General features: G+C 39.4%; 2 protein-coding genes across 2 annotated transcripts in view; one reads left to right on the top strand and one right to left on the bottom strand.

Annotated features, from left to right (window-relative positions):
* The window catches only part of CEP83 (centrosomal protein 83kDa), a 154,903-nt gene extending 150,528 nt beyond the window's left edge, over window positions 1-4,375 (top strand). Inside the window, exons 15-17 of the mRNA XM_011933941.1 lie at window positions 723-912; window positions 1,920-2,054; window positions 4,206-4,375. Coding sequence (XP_011789331.1) covers window positions 723-912; window positions 1,920-2,024 — 295 coding nt within the window. The 3' untranslated portion in view covers window positions 2,025-2,054; window positions 4,206-4,375. The remainder of the gene's footprint in view (window positions 1-722; window positions 913-1,919; window positions 2,055-4,205) is intronic.
* PLXNC1 (plexin C1) overlaps window positions 3,155-17,133 on the bottom strand; it is a 160,481-nt gene continuing 146,502 nt past the window's right edge. Inside the window, exons 24-31 of the mRNA XM_011933948.1 lie at window positions 16,585-16,639; window positions 13,942-13,973; window positions 13,739-13,846; window positions 12,363-12,526; window positions 9,794-9,941; window positions 6,945-7,085; window positions 6,790-6,864; window positions 3,155-5,639 (exon numbers count right to left, since the gene is read on the bottom strand). Coding sequence (XP_011789338.1) covers window positions 5,535-5,639; window positions 6,790-6,864; window positions 6,945-7,085; window positions 9,794-9,941; window positions 12,363-12,526; window positions 13,739-13,846; window positions 13,942-13,973; window positions 16,585-16,639 — 828 coding nt within the window. The 3' untranslated portion in view covers window positions 3,155-5,534. The remainder of the gene's footprint in view (window positions 5,640-6,789; window positions 6,865-6,944; window positions 7,086-9,793; window positions 9,942-12,362; window positions 12,527-13,738; window positions 13,847-13,941; window positions 13,974-16,584; window positions 16,640-17,133) is intronic.

Below are 17,133 nucleotides of genomic sequence, written 5' to 3'. Positions count from 1 at the left end.
ATCACACTGACATTTTAAAAATTAGATTGAACTATGTGAAAATCTCTATATTTGACCATATTTCACCTATTAAAAATGGCAATTTTGTAAGCTTCAATCTAGCATTTTCTTTACACTTGACCCTTGACAACATGGGCTTGAACTGCATGGATCTACTTATATGCAGATTTTTTTTTCAAGCAAACATGGATAGAAAATATAGTATTCACAGGATGTGAAACCCTCCAGTTCGGAGAACCAGCTTTTGCATTATGCAGGTTTCTGCAGGGCTGACTGCAGGACTTGTATGCATAGGCTTTGATATATGAGGAATGTCCTGGAACTAATCCCATGTGTATACTGAGGGATGAACTGTATTTTTATTTGATTCTTTCTGTAAGATAAGGCACTCTTTTGGTTTAGAGTCTCCCTTTAGTTTCAGGATTCATGAATGGGAGTGAGTGGGAGGATAGGAGTGAGTACCAAAGTATCAAAAGATTTTAGATCTTTAGCAAATATAACTTTATAATGAGTTGATAGTCTGCAATGCTAATGATTGCTAATGAGTAAGATGTTATGTCATGTTTCTGTTTATCTTTCTAGGTAAACAGATTTTTTATCTATATATTATATATAGATCTCATAATTTAGAAATCCTCTTCCAGTTTAAAATTATATTCTGTGAATCATACTGTGCTTCAATAGGGTATAACCGTATTAAATAAACATTTTTTCTTTTTAAGACAAAATGTTCCTTTTGAAGACTATACAAGGCTTCAAAAAAGACTAAAAGATATACAGAGAAGACATAATGAATTTCGAAGTCTAATTTTGGTCCCTAACATGCCTCCAACGGCATCTATCAATCCTGTTAGCTTTCAGTCATCAGCCATGGTTCCAAGCATGGAGCTACCATTTCCTCCTCATATGCAGGTATGAGCATTTATTTTTTTTTAGAAAAAAAGTCATACATTTTTGTAGGTTTTTAATGTTTAAATATGGTGATAAAACTCAAATTATCACTTTGGTCAGTGCTCAAAATTCACCACAAAAATGGCATAAACATTTAACACTAGTTTTAACTTCTTCCCTTTCATTTAGCCTAGAAATTTGCTGAATTCAGTTTGAATCATGATCCTTTAGTGATGGTGCTGGGAGTGAAATCTCTTACTGGACAAGAGGAAAGTTGATTGAGTCTTTGAGTAACCTAGAGTTTGTAGCTTATTCATAATGTTAATACTAATTACTACTGAGAATTTACTAATGCAGTGAACTGTGCATGTTCCGTGCAATGTCTAATACTAACGAAAAATGCATTGAGGGCAGATATTACTATTCCTAATTCATAGGTAAGGGAACTGATTCAGACTGAAGTGACTTGCATAAGATCATAGCTAATAAGTGACAAAGTTTCAAACCTAAACCTGTTGAATCCAAAACCTGGGCTCTTTCTATTGTATCAGGCCCCTGAGGTCTTGAAGGAATCAGATTTGATTCGTTTTCAGAAGATGGAGTATTAATAAGTAATTATGTTTTATAATGTAAGCACAGAAGATTTTAATCACTAAATTGAATCTAAGGCCAAGTGCTTTATTATATAATAACTGCTGTTAAACACCAGTGTTGTTGGAAAGTTGCCATGTAAGTATACCTGGGCCCTGCATTAGTATTTTCTAATTCACTCCCTGGTGAATTTTACACTTAGAGAAGAACAGACTATGGGTTTCACTTAAGGCTAGAGCCTGAGGCAGGAGAGAAGCAAAATTAGATGGTAGTTTAGCCCATGCTACTGTTTTTAGACTGCTACGGTGGTCAGCATTTCCTTGCCAGATATTATAGGCATATATAAAAGAGGCAGTCCAAGGCTGCTGCCTAACAGTTACTTTTCTACTAGTTTTTTAATAGTTTCTTTTGCTATGCTTTCTCTACATCATTTTAAGGAGGAACAACATCAAAAGGAACTCTCCCTACTTCGCAAAAGACTAGAAGAACTGGAAACAACACAAAGAAAACAATTAGAGGAACTTGGATCTTCTGGAGAATGATGTTCTTGGAGAACAGGCAGATCAAAAGAGGTGAAGTTGGTGACTCAGTAAAACTTGATGTTTTAACCTGTGGCATTTAGATACTTTTTATTGTTTGCCAAAACACTTGAATGTGCCTTAAGAAAAGGTACCTACTACTACATGCTGTATTGTATGACTGTCAGGATTTTAGGATTATACAAGTGAAGCATTACAAGAGAAAGTCTCAGAGATATTTAGAATATTTGACAATGGTTTGAGAATGAAAGGAACTAGAGTCAAGTTTTAAAATTTTTACTTTGTTGAAATGTTTTTTGGCATTTTGAGTGAAATATAACTATCATTAATTCCCTCTTCATCTTTGGGATACTTGGCAATAACAGGGTCTGTACACATCTTCTGGTTTACTATATAAAAAAGATGACAGTTTAAAAGTCAGCATAAAGAAGGTAAAGGTATCTATATTCAAAAGGCTACCTTTTCTAAAAGCTGTGTACACATAATTTATTAAAGAACTTAATATTTTTTTAATCTATATTTTCTTGTGTTTAATTTTACATAAACCATATAGCATATATTTAGCAATAGGACAGTCTACTGACTTTGGCTTTGTTAGAATAGAGAATAAGTACAAATTAATTAAATCATATGACTGTATTAACAAGGAGGCCATTGATTATAAAACTTGAACTCAGGTCCCTTTATAAACATTGTTGGTATTTAACTTTACTTCCCATTATTGTAGCTCTAACCAAATAATTATGTGTTTTGTGTCCCTAAGTATGCTCTTTTTTTTTTTTTTTACACCCATTGGAAGCCTTTTTAATGTGACATCTTTTAGAGGAATTCTGCTGGAATAATTTCATGTTAATGAGGCTAAAGCTCAAGTCTCCCAAATTAAGTGGAATGTTCATTATCCCAAGGTGTTCATATTCAAAAGTCCAGGTTGATAGTGGAGGCCAGGATTGTAATTGAGCAGTCCTTAGCACCATTTAGCAAGAAACTAGGTTTACTTACTACATAATACAGCTGCTTATTCACAGCATATACAGTGACACCTTGTCTCTGAAAAATAATTTCCATGGAGCCACTTAGCATAAAAAAACCTATTATAACTAGAAAATTGAAAAAAAAAAAAAAAAGACAGTCCACAGTTACATCAAAATGTTTATTTTTTTGGGTATAGACATTAAAACATTCATCTCCAAGAACAGCTTCAATCAGGTATACAATAAGAAATAGACTTTAAATCCTAATACAGAAAAGGTAACAGAATTTTTTAAATGCTGCTGTAGACACTAGTGTTAGAAAAAAAAGTTTATAAATGAACTGTTTTGCACCAAAAAAATATGCAAAGAAACTTGAAAATAGAAATTGTTTGCCATTTGTTGCTCTGGTTGCTGTTTAATATAGACCCAGTGACTGATTGTCTTCAGCACACATCTAATTTGGCCATTTACTGCATTTGGCTAATGTGATCCAAAATGTGATCTAGATAGTGCTTTTCACTGGAGGATTGACAAACACGCTACATACATTAGTGAATCTTCATACCACCTCAGTGAGGTAGCTTAGAAATATTATACAGAAATTGAGGCACAAAGAGGTAAGTGACTTGCCCAAAGTTCCCAACAGCACAGTCCCCAGAAGAGGAGGTAACTCTCCACACAGGACTCATGTGTCAGAAAGCTGGACAGGGACACCCTCATGTAGCATTCAGTAAATACTTAGATAAAGCTGTAGCTGATCCTTTGCGTTTTCAGTACCCTAAAGTAGGGGAAGTCTTTTGGGCAACTCTCCTACCCTTGGCTCTCAACTCTCCTACTGTTGTTCTCTTATGAACTCCTTTGCCTCTTTGAAGACTGTAGCAGCCTTAGATGGGGACCAGACCTCTCACCTTTATTCTGATCTATAACCTATTTGGTAGTTTTGTTTGTTTGAGGTGTGTCCGTTGGACAGACAATGGTCAAAAGCAACAGGATTGGGAAGGTGCCTATCAGGGTAGTAACTGCTTATTTTCTCTGATCAGTTTGTTGAGGTGTCACCTCTCTCATGCTTTTCCAGATAATTCAGGAGCAAAAAGGAATTGCCTTTATCTAAGACAAATTCATATTTAAATCCTAATGCTCCATACAGTGTTGGTAAATGATTTCAAGGAATATGTGATCAATGTTATTTGACTTGAAAAAATTTCTTTCCTAGATGGGGGATTTGGAGCACCAAGGGTAAAAGGTGCCTGCCACAAGAAAAGAGTTGCCAATTATGCTGTTTACTTCTTCTGGTTTAATAGAAGGAAAACACAGTGGTATTAAAACTGGTCATGAGCAGCAAAAATTCAGGAATAAAAAATCAGCACTAAAAAGACTACAGTATAACTGGATAGAGAATTCTTTAAAAAGAAAGGCATGAATAAAATGGGTATTTTAAATTCTTTCTCCTGCGAGGAATACTTTCAAAAAGTACATAGTAAGACTAAGATACCAAGTTGTATACTAATACTTTTCAGGCCTTGGGCCTCAAATATATATATTTATATGTAATACTCCAGTGTGAACAGCAATTTGATGAAATGTAAAATGTATCTTTTTTTTTTTAAATCACACACAAGTATTCATAACCACAGGGTTCACCAGAAATCTAAAGCAAGGAGACACTCATATAGAAATGGAGTTACTCTTCCACAGATCATTCTGATCAAAGGTTTTGAAACAGAAATGAATTAATGAATTTTTTGTAAATATTCAACATGTCCACTATCAAATACATTTAGTACAAAAAAATAGATGGAAAAAAAGGAACATACATTAAGACAGAGTATCTGGTTAAAATGCTGTTCATTTAAATAAAGCCCACTCTCCTTACTTTAGAGCTCCTTGGTGAAATGGAGGTGAGTTTGATGGAGTGCAGTTGATGACCACTGAAAAACACGAGCCCTTTCAACAATGTTGCAACACTGTTAGTTTTTGGTTTAAACACACACACACACTCACAAATGCTAAGTGTACACTACCAAATTCTGCGGTCAGCTTTTCCAAGAACTACTGGGGAAAGTTTCAATGCTGCAAATCCTCGAGGTTGCCCTAACACCCCTACCTTGTTTCCAAATGACTCATTTCACATTTTGTTTCGAGCACTGGCAGTATCCCTTTACAATGCAGAGGTACAGTGTAGCACAAGTGCTACATAGCTGTAGTTTTCAAACAAAACCACTTATATCATTGTGCTTAAGTGGAGACTGTAGTTACAATACTGACATTCGCTTACTGGCCCTGTATTCTCTGTAAACAAGGAGACTGTTTGCAACAACCACTTCAACTCTATTTACAGAAGGGTTCCCACAGTAGACACAGAGGCACAATGGTTGGTATGCTTTTTAAAAGCTGTGCATGTGCCTTGGTCTCTTAAAAAGACAGTGCTCAAAGTGGAACCTATGTGCAAACAAGAAATTAACGACACAGAGTAGCTCAAGCAGCCATTTTGCTCCCAAGTCGTCTGAAGAACTTTGCCAGATTAAGCCAGGCCCCAGAGTGCTTACATCCACTTGCATTTCTTCTTTTCATCAAATAAGACTTTTACATGCAAGAGTTGTTTCTGAGCTTCTTCCAGCCCTCGTTCTCTTTCTAGTTTATTTAGAATCTGTTGACAATTAGAACAGTTATTTTAGATATTGTGGTTTTAGCATTACAATTCTGTTTTTTGCATACCTGATGCTATGAGTGGTAAAATCTGTATGAAACAGATGCCAACATTTTCTTCCATCATTTACATACTCACTTTGCAAGTTGTTTTGCTAAGTCCTTATCACAGGATCAACAATACCTTGGCTTAAAATAGAAGCTCGCAAGAAATACCAACTATTTGCTTACAAATATGGGGCCAGGCTTCCAAGGCCCTGCTTTATGCATTATGTCACAGCCATTCCAAGCACAGCAAGCATTCCTGGGCAGCCAACATGCAGGCAAGTATTTCTCCTTAAATGCAGCAGGCAAGGACATCCTGGTCAGAGACAGATCCTTCCCTTCCCTCCCATCTGGGCAGTGTAGTCCCTCCTCTTCCCCTCCCTTCCCCAGTGCTTCCCTTCTCTCCCCTGACCCCTGGAACGAGGGATGCTTATCATGTGTAAGAACTCATTGCCTCTACCCTACCTTAGAGCTTCACTTCATCTTCAAGTAGCAAATGGAATTGGTGAGCTATTCTCACCATTGACATGGATAGCCTGTCCCAGCATGACTGATTGGGGGGGAATCAGGGAAGGGGGAGTTAACATTTGTTTGGAAACAAAGCATCTGATGAATGTGTCTGTGTGAATTTCCAAAGAAAAAAACCCAGATTAAGGAGAATTAATCATAAAGGAGAATGGTTTATTGAAATAGTTGCTTAAGTTAGAAATATGTCATAATTTCATATAACGATTGAATACAGAATCTAGGCGATTTAACAAGCTTAGCTTTCATTTTTAGCAAATTACAATCAAGCATAAGCTGACCCCATTTAATAGGGCCACTACTTACTCATCAAAGTTAACTTGAGTCAGTGTGACTATAGGCCCCATGAACTCAAATGTACATTCAGGCTGGTCCAAATGTGGGCAGCATGATAAAACTGTAAGAGGAGCAGCCATGTGCAGGGTCTGGCTCAGTGCCAGGATCCCCCATCTCAGACAGGCTTCCTGGCTTCCCTTTCTGGCCTTTTGGGATGCCAGAGCTGTTCTGAAACTGATAGAATGCTATAACCACATCCTTGTGCCTGATTCATAGGTTAAAAACAATGTTATTTAAAATCTTACCTCATCAAAATATTTTACGATGTATTTGTAAATTTCTGTCAAGGCCACTTCTTCATTAAATTCATTTTCGTGTTTCTAAAAGAAAGACTTGTTGAGAGATTCTGAAATGACTTAAAGTAATCAAATATAAGCTTATTTCTGCTTTCTAATGATACCTTAGATTCCTGAGTTAAAAATTCTTCCATTTCTGAGGATGACAATGGAGGCAAATCCCTGATTGCTTTGTAATAAGATTTTACTTCTTCTTTGTAGGTTGGGATATCCTTGGCATAGAGAAGCTTATTAGTTGGTGCTTCCTTGGGGGGGGAAAAAAAAAGCAACCATCACCAAAAGAGTAAAAAAAAAAAAAAGAAAAGGTGGGGGAGGAATTTATAATACACCAATGTAGCTGAACCCCCACCACCAGTTTTACCTCTTGCTAGAAGGCTTCATGCAGTAGGCCTTAAATGTTGTTGACTGAATGACTGACTGCTATCTAGATAGTTCTGGTGAGTCACTGTTATTTTCAGGCAGATTAAATGCTAATATATTCTGCCTTCCTCTCATAAAAGAACTAAAATTATTATTTTTGCATGATTTTGAGTTACTGTAACAATGGAACTTATTTCAATCATAGTTCATTACTAATGGTTGTAAAAAGCCTGAATTAAAACATTTGCTCTCATCCTCACCCACCAGTGAATTTGGCATTTATAAAAGACTTGATTGTAGGTCTGATTGAGCCCTTTATATAACCATGAAAACTGGTAAGTAATTGGCAGTGGCAGATTTTCCAGCTTGTCCCTTTTATTTCATTAGATTATAAAGATCTTCCAGTTTCTTCAAGGGAACACATGGTCATTAGTATTGGTGGCTCTGATGTGTGATTTTGCAAAGGTTCCCTGGCAGTTTGAATGTTTCTACATAATTATAACAGTGATATTTAAAAATTAAATATGATTTTATTTTTAAAAGTCATTATTTTTCACAAAACTTTAAAAAATTCTACTCAGGAAAGATAGGTAAGTTAACAATAGGGCTAATGTCCCAGTCCATGAGGCCGAATCAATGGCTTGATGAATCACTCTGAAGGATGCCTAGAGACGGAGATATTATTGAGATTTTCTCATTTGTCAAATTTAAGTGGAACCCAGAAATCATGCTATCATTCATTCATTCAGTAAACATCATTAAGCAAGCACTGGAGCAGGCATTGAGAGTACAATGATGAAGACCAGTGACTGCCCTTGAGAAACTTACAATCTAGTTGCAAAGACAGATTTACGAAGTGCTTACTATGATACAAATAATTAGCAGCAGGAGTTGACAAAAAGAGTTGGATAAATTAGAAATCATAATTCGCTACTTTGTGTGGTTTCAGGCAAGTCTTGTAACCTCCCAGAACATCAATTTTCTCATCTATAAAATGAGGGTAATAATAACTACCTTATTTGGTACTTGTGAGGATTAAGTGAAATGTGTCAAGAACATAATTCATAAATAACTGTTTTTAGTGTGAATAAACATTTAAGTGCCTTTCAGTGTGCTGCATGCTAAGATGAACTTTGTTAGTCAAATGAAGAAAGTACTGTAGGGAATACATTGGGGTAGGAAATACATTGGGGAAGTTCACAAAGTAGGTGTATTTAGACTGATCAGAGTCTCCTACAGTTTCTGGTCATCATTAGGAAATTATGTTTGTTGAATGAATAAAATGTTTATGATGAATGAATGGGGAGGATTTTACTAGACAGAGGGATTGTGAGACAGGAAAGATGAGCAAAGGGGTGTGAGAACAAGTTCATGAAAAGTAAAAGCTGTAGCACAGTGGATATGTGGAGTGTGCAAGAAAATAACAAGGCCAGCAAAGAGGGCTGAAGCCCATCAGGAAGCACTATGTTGCACTGTGAAGACTTTAGCTGATAGGTGGTAATGGGAAATATTTGCAATTTTTAAGAAGCAGACTGACAACATCAGATTTATGTTTTAGAAAGATTACCTGAGAGAGAGTGAAAAGGAAAAGTTTAGGGGCTAGGTAGACAGCAGGGGCAAGGACCCCAATTAGGAAGCAATTATTATCCCAGTAGGGATGGGATGAAGGGATAACACTAATTGATAAGGCTAAGTAAGGAGGAGGGAGGGACAGACATTTGAGACAGAAGTGAGTGGTAAACAATAGTTTGGGGATAGAGGTTGGAAGGAAGATTCCATTTTGATTCACAAAGATGACGTTGAGGATGCTACCTTGAGAGACTAGGCAATGCTAGGGAAGACAAAAGTAAAAACAGGTTTGTTTTGCAGAAATACTGATGGTAAAGAGTTTAGATTACGACTGGGAGTCTGAGGCACCTACGGAACATCAGTCTCCACTCATTCCAGGTACTCTTAAAGTCCTACCCAAGAACTCCTCCTCAGTGTTCAAAGATCTATTAGGCACAGATATTACTCAGTTTCGTATATTTTGGAGCACTCAAATAAGACCAAAACATCTCTTTCAAAGTCTGCTCTGTATTTCTATCTTTCTTTGCGTTCTTGGGATCAGCAAAGAAAATCATAGGAAAACAGTACTCATGCTTTGATTAGAAACAGACAAACTGGTATTGTTAGAAATCTCGGGCAAGATTTTCTGTCCCATAAGCAATGTGTTATATTCAAATAGGCATTTTATGTATATTCAAATAGAATTGATTTAGGCAAATTTCAATAGTTGCATATTTTGGGTTAACAGTTTATCAGTGTCCATAGAATGTTTTTCTAGGAAACAAAACGCATACTTTGTGATAAAGTTTTTCACAGGAAGAATTCTGCAGTCAGGTGGGGCTAATTATTTTGTTTTTCCCTTTTAAAAAATTAGATTAAAAATAATGAGACAGATTTTAAAGAACAGCAAATTTACAGTGGCCCTTGCTATTTCTTTTTAGCTGGTGTAGTTTAGACCAATTGTTTGTTATTTGAATGCTTATCAGAAAGACAAGTGTGTCAAACTCATAAGACTCATACAGGAAATACTCAAGCTGGACCTTACCTTCCCTAGTTGCTGCTCTGTGAGAGAAAATGCATCCATGAATGCCTGGGCAATCACTGACAAACAGCCGTCTATGTGTGGTGTCTTCTTAATGTCAAAGACAAACTGAGGGTTCTTCAGGATGTTTACCCAGAAGCGAAGAGGAAGGCTGTTCAAAGAGAGAATAATCTCTTTTCAAATAGGGCCACTCATGAAGCCAATGGTCTGTTTATCACAGTTTGTAAACGAGTGTTTTTGTCTTGTTATTGAAGTATACAACTCTGCTTAGCCAAACAACTGATAGAAGCTCACTTGGAAAGAACAAGAAAAGGTTAACTGCCAGAGCTACTGAAGAGGAGGATAGAGGAGGGTAAGTTTGAAAGTGGCCATGGACAAGAATTTTCTCCAGATAGCTCTTGATTATATATATAATCTCTCTCACCTGGATTATTTCCCGTCTCCTGACAGTTTGTTCTCGCCTATCAGCAGTCCTCTCAACACAGAATCAGATTATGTCTCTCCTCTGCTCCAACCTTCTGAGGCTCTCCATCTCCCTCTGGATAACACCCTGCACGACCTGGCCCTCTGCCCTCCTATCCCACTGCTCCTCACCACACTCATTTCAACTCTCCTGTACTCCTTGCTGTTCTTCATGTGGGCCAAGCAAGCATGCGCCTCACAACTTGTGCTCTTGGCATCTGTCTGCCTGAAACTTTCTTGCCTCAGGTAGTCTCATGGTTTATGCCCTCTCTTCTTTCAAGACTTGGCTCAAGTGTCACCATCTCTGTGAGGCCTTCTCGGATCACCTAGTCCTGACACATACTAGCCTCCTTTCCTACTTTCTCCACTGCACTCATCATCTGCTAATGTACTACTGTTTACATACTGCATTTAGTGTCTGTCCCCAGCTATTAGAATGGGACCTGGACTTTCATCTGTCTTGTTACTATATCTCCAGCACCTAACTGCTTGGCCCATAGTAGGTACTCAAATACCCAGAGATGAACTTGGGACTGGTTCAAAGTCCTTCCATTATCTCCTTTTCAACTCTGGCCTAGCTCATTATCTCCACCATATGCTGCTGGGTCCCCCAGTAGCTTTACTGTCCTGGCTGCTGCCCTGCTCAGATGCCATAATCTTCAAGGTGGAATGGTGGCTCTCAACTCCCAGGCTTGATGTGGGAGTGGTTGGGAGTGGCAGGGACTGGACATAAGAGTCTAGAACAGGCTAGGGGCAGTGGCTCACACCTGTAATCTCACTACTTTGGGAGGCTGAAGCAGGAGTATGGCTTGAGTCCAGGAGTTTGAGACCAGCCTGGGCAATGTAGTGAGACCTCATCTCACAAAAAGTTTTAAAAATTAGCTGAGTGCAGTGGCATGCTCGAATTCCAGCTACTTGGGAAGCTGAAATGGGAGAATTACTTGAGCCCAGTAGGCAGAGGTTGCAGTGAACCGAGATCCCACCACTGCACTCCAGCCTGGGCAACAAGAGTGAGACCCCGTCTCAAAAGAAGACACTAGAACACAGGAGGAGAAGGGAGCAAGCTAGTGTAGAGAATTGGGATAGATCTGGATTAAATGGGAGATTAGCCCTAGAGCTCTGAAACTTCAGCTTTTGATACTCATTTAAAGTGACCTGGCTGCCTTCAGTGCCTGGAAAGCCTTGGGCTTGCACTGAGAAGTTCTACTTCATCATAACTCTGAGTCTTATCCGGCCCATGCACACAGCATTTCAAAGAGAGATCATGAGCTACATTTCTTTACTGAGGAGGCAAAATTTGGATGCCTTGCCTGTGCTTAAGATAAAATATTAAAATACAAAACAAAATATAGACTTCTGGTTAATTATCATAGTATCTGAGTACTGCACTTGATAAAAAAAAAATCTGTATACAATGAGTATAGACAGTTTGGGACTGCAAAGTAACTGATTAGGAACCAAAAATGGTTTATCATAACATTTTCTCTAATGCAAAAATGATATAAAACCACAAATATTGCCGGGCGCGGTGGCTCAAGCCTGTAATCCCAGCACTTTGAGAGGCCGAGACGGGCGGATCACGAGGTCAGGAGATCGAGACCATCCTGGCTAACACGGTGAAACCCTGTCTCTACTAAAAAATACAAAAAACTAGCCGGGCGAGGTGGCGGGCACCTGTAGTCCCAGCTACTCGGGAGGCTGAGGCAGGAGAATGGCGTGAACCCGGGAGGTGGAGCTTGCAGTGAGCTGAGATCCTGCCACTGCACTCCAGCCTGGGCGACAGAGCAAGACTCCATCTCAAAAAAAAAAAACCCACAAATATTAATTTCTCATTCTTTGCTGGTCAGCTTAACATTTGAGACAAAGTCTTTATCATGCACCACAGATAATAGTTTATTTTCAAGAATAGGATTCTTGGCACAGGAATGGTTTCCTTTATTGTTTAAAAATAGTAACAGAATAAGAAACTACTTTGACATGATAGCTTACCAAGCCCAAAGATTCTGATATAGAGATAAATGAATCCTTCTGTAACTATCTATGTCTTTTTTTTTAGTTAATATTCTGTCCCAGATTCTTGAAAACAGGCAATAATCACCTACATTCCCACCTGTTTGTTTTCCAAATATGTACGACGTCAGGATCTGTGATTTTTTTGTTTTCAGCCTGGGCGTCCAAAAAGTCAAAAAAGTATTTTATAGCAAATGGAGCTCTGCTGTTGGGTAAACTCCAAATGCTTCTAAAAAGTTTTTCAAGCACAGAATGAATTGCCACCTGAAAGACAGACAACATCAGATTTGGGAGATTAAAAACTGTGGTAGTGGTTTGGAAAATGTAATAGCAAAATCTAATCCAAATTCAGGGAAAAGAATGTGGAAAACAGGGAAAAATAAACTGAAGAGAAAAATGTAAAATTGTCAAATGAGGCCAGTGCTCACAGTATGGGACAAAAGTCCTGAAAATCCATGCCCAGGTTTAGATTTGGTTCATAAGCTTCTTGCTGATAACAACATTGTTTAGTCAACTGGGAGGACATCTCAGAAATCTCTAGCAGTTGAAATGTCAGTTGTAGGGCTGTTTACATAAACCAGGAAGCCACGGATATTTGGCTTTTTATTAGTTATGTTCAGCCTGGAAAAGCTCAAGTGATGCTGTTCTGTTCCCAGAATTTTCCTGCTGCATATATTTCTATCATAAGGTTTTATTGTGTACTTTCCAAAGCATTTGAGTATTTTACAAAAGCCAAATAGGCTGAGCTCTATGGGACAGCTGAGAAAATCAAGAGGCTTGGGCTGTCCTCTGCCCACTAAACAAATCTCCTAAGCTCTAAGCAGATTCTTTGTTATAATCTGAAGAAGCATGCCCAGAAAGTTACTGGGGCCAAGTGTAGATAATAGCATTTATAGTGCTCATCATTCCAGAGGGGGAGAAAAAAAAGATCACCACAGACTTCTGTTAATTCCACTAAAAGCCAGATAAAGTAAAATTTGCTCCCAGTTTGGTATTCCACCGGCTTTCACATCTGACACTTTTATGTGTGAGCAGAATTCTTAATTTTAAAATGAAAAACAAAAATCAGTAAGATTTACTAGGTTTATAGCCATTGACCCTTCCCATCCTCTTCATTTTATTTGCAATTCAAAAAGGGAGTTTTATTGCACATCTATAATAACAAGTAAACAAAAAGGAATAATTATGCTGTCAACCTAAAAAATAACAATAATAGTGAAATGGTGGGGAAAGATACTGAGAACAATATTAAATCTCTGACTGAAGATACTACAGTACAAATTTGTAAAGTGCTGTTATCTTTGTAGTGTATAAAAAGAAGAACGGGGTAGGAAGTGTTTACAATTTAAACTTTCATTTTGCTTTGCTAGAAGGCACAAGGGATTTGTAACATTTTCACACTTCAGTGGAAATTAAGTCAAACATATCATACACCCCCTAGGTAGCCATAAAGTGCTCCCAGAACAGTAAGTGTACCTTGGTCGACAGCAGCTTTGTCAGATACATTTCTTTTACTTTGAACTTGTGCTTCCCTCGATGTCTCTTTCCTTGCACATCTTGGAATGCTTCCGAATCTGGTAAAATCTGAAGGGAAGACAGCAGAAGCGTTACCCAAGGAGACCATCCATGCTACAGAAGGCATGCAATTCAGCGGTGAGCACAAGAAAGCCTGAACTCACCAAATGGCAGTGGTCATCTGAGTATTCCACATCTGAACGCCAGAGAAAGAGGGAGAGAAAGCAGTCCATTAAAAAAAAGCCAACCATGGGCTAATTGGTCTTCTCATAAAAAGCCCCATTTGTGCTATATACTGAAGTTACTTGAGCTTTTTGACTTGAGCTACATTTTTCCCTCTGCTGCATCTTAAGATCTTAAGAATAGCGTGAAGATGGGACGGACTAGGGATTGGAGGGGGAAGTAGATTCCCTAGTGATCTCTGATCTCCTGCTGGTAGGAGAGACTCAAGCCTCATTCATTTAACAAATGTACCTAGAGCACCTCCTATGTGCCAGGGACTACTGGGCATATAGCAATGAATAAGACCTAGCTCCCACCCTGATGAAATTTGCATTCTAGCCAATGAGAGACATCAAACTTCTAGGTACACAATTATAATTGTGATAAAGGTTATGAAGGAGAATTATATGCTAGGAAATTATCTAACAAGAGACTAAATCTAGTCCAGGAGTTTTTGAGGAAGGGATGTTTGAGCTGAATCTAATGAAGAGATAGAGTCAGCTAGGCAAATTGCAGGGAGGCCCAAAGGTAGGAAGGAGGTGACCCTTTCTAGGATCCCAAAGGACAATGAGGTGGTGCTCACAGAGCAAGCCGAGAGTAGTGCAGAGTGAGGAAATGTGGCTGTAAAGGGTAAGGGAGTGGTAAATGGAGGGAAGAGAGGAAGGAAAGCATTTGATTTGTTTTAAAGTTGAGAGAGGCTCAGTGGCTCACATCTGTAATCCCAGCACTTTGGGAAGCCAAGGCAGGAGGACTGCCTGAGCCCAGCCTGGACAATATAGCAAGACCTCATTTCTACAAAAAATTTTAAAAATTATTTGAGCATGGTAGCACAATCCTATAATCCCAGCTACTTGGAAGGCTGAGATGGGAGGATCATTTGAGCCCAGGAGGTTGAGACTTCAGTGAGCCATGATTGCACCACTGCACTCCAGCCTGGGCAATAGCGAGACATTGTCTTGAAGATCAGAGAGACTAGCACATCTTGAAATGCTAATGGAAAATGGGGAGTAGATGGAGAGGGAAAAAAAAATACAGGTGAAAAAAGAGATTAACGGTAGTATAAGGATAGAGAAAGTTGGAAAGGATGATGGAACCCAAAGCACAGGTGAGAGACTGGCCTTGAATGGAAGAAGGTCAGCCCATGAGCATCAAGGAAAAAGGCAGGTGCAGGTAAGGTTGGTAGGTTTGGTATTGGCTGTTGAGGGACTTCTGATTTGTTTTCTCTGTAAAGAGTACAGGGTGAAGTCATCTGCTGAGAGGAGAGCTGTGTGGGTCAAAGCTTTGAGGAGAGAAGGCAGACATTATGGACAACACAGAGATGAGCTGCCCAGAGAAACCCAATGAGAGCAGGCTGTGGGGAGGGCCCTGGTCAAGTTGGGCACTGTGAACTTATAGTGACCCCCAGTGTGCCATTATGTGCCTTTCTTCTGTGGCTCCCTAGCTGTAGGGTCAGGAAAAGATAATCGTTGGGTTCATCCAGGGTTGGGATTTTGACAGAGGGGCTGATGACAGGACAGAGGTTCAGAGTATTAGCAGGATGATAAGATGGTGGCTCTCAGTTGCAATGAATGGGAACTAGTAGCAGTGCTGACTGACTGGAGGGCCCACGAAGAGATCCAAACCTAAGATTCTACTACTCAATCCCCAAATAACAGGCTCTTCAAAAGGCCCAATCTTTGAAACCTAAAAACCACAGCTCTTCCACTTTTCAACACAAAGACACCATCCCCCTTAAGCTGGAATGACAGCAGCTCTGCAAGATGGCTTCACCACAGCCCCATGTAGTGATGGAAGGTGGGTTTCCCCAAAGGAGTCCTACCCAATTATCCTGTCTGTAAAATCAGGAGCCCCACATTCCGTTGGCACTGACCAGATGCTCCCTGCTCCTTCTAATAGTGAATCCAGGAGTCAGGAAGCCCTACCTCTGGCTGTGTGTGTGAAAGGAGCCTATCTGGTAGGAGCTCAGAACCTTTCCAAGGGCTGAGAGCTGATTGCCTTGACTAGGGTATAATTTCTCTGGAGACAAACCTGGAACAGGAATTTCCTGCCCCAGGGCTATCAGGGAAGCAGAAAATCACTTTAGAGACCAGCCTATTGACTTTCCCATAAAAGTTCCCCCGTTAGTTGTCTCTCTCCAATTTCTGGGAATTTTGCAAGTGCTATCACAGGAGACTTGGACCTTCTAAGTGGATTATCTTGTTTGTTCAGCACTTGCTACAGGGCTGCGTGATGATTATCTGTACTCTTCCCTCTCGGTTTGCCAGGGGGATCTCCTCTGTTAGCCCCCATCCTTCTAAAGGGTTGGAAAAAAGCTATGAGATTCTGCCCTGAGCTTAGGGCTATAAAGAGGCAGCCCCTTCCTCAGTGCTGGGCAGTCCAGGCCAACCACCATTTATAGTTTCCTTTCCTTCTTGCAGGGATCACATTCTTAGGACTGGAAAGAGATCAAAATGGTTTGTCTCAGCTTTCAGAGAATTACATAGCAACAACTCAATCTCACCTTTGTGACAATACAGCTGAGAGACAAAAAGCAGTACTTTGTGAAGCTGGGTGAGAACAAAATGTTACAATATTATATTGGTTACCTGAAGTAAAATTTGCTATCTTCTTAAAGACTTTTATAGTGGATCCATTCGATATCTGAAACCAAAGATAAAAGATATATGAGTTTCCAAAATGTAATGAATTTCTCAACTTCACCCAGGAATTAGATGGCTGGATGGATCTTACATGCTCTCACTTATTAAATCAAATATTTATCAAGAATTACTAAGTTCTGGGCACTGCGCTGGAGGCTGGGACTAAATGACAAGCAAGACAGTCTCTCTGTCCTCAAGGGGCTCATGGTCCTGTGGAGGAGGCTGATGAGGCCATGGGAGGCAGTAGGGTAGTACGCAGAAGGTGGAGGCCAGGACCCTGTGGGACAGACGGAAGGTGGGTGAGCCCTGGAAGAGGGGAAGACTGAGCTTTGTTAGGACATTCCCCCCAATTCTCAGAGGCCAGGAAAGACCTAGGCCAGTTTCATTTTTTGAGGTTAAAAAATTGTTACTTGCTGTGGACTGAATGTTTGTGTCTCCTCCAGATTCCTATGTTGAAATGCTAATCCTGGTGTGATGGTATTAGGAGGTAGGGCC

The sequence above is a fragment of the Colobus angolensis genome, unplaced genomic scaffold (assembly GCF_000951035.1).
Source record: "Colobus angolensis palliatus isolate OR3802 unplaced genomic scaffold, Cang.pa_1.0 Scaffold10, whole genome shotgun sequence".
NCBI lineage: Eukaryota > Metazoa > Chordata > Mammalia > Primates > Cercopithecidae > Colobus > Colobus angolensis.
This window is presented reverse-complemented; position numbering and strand designations above follow the sequence as displayed.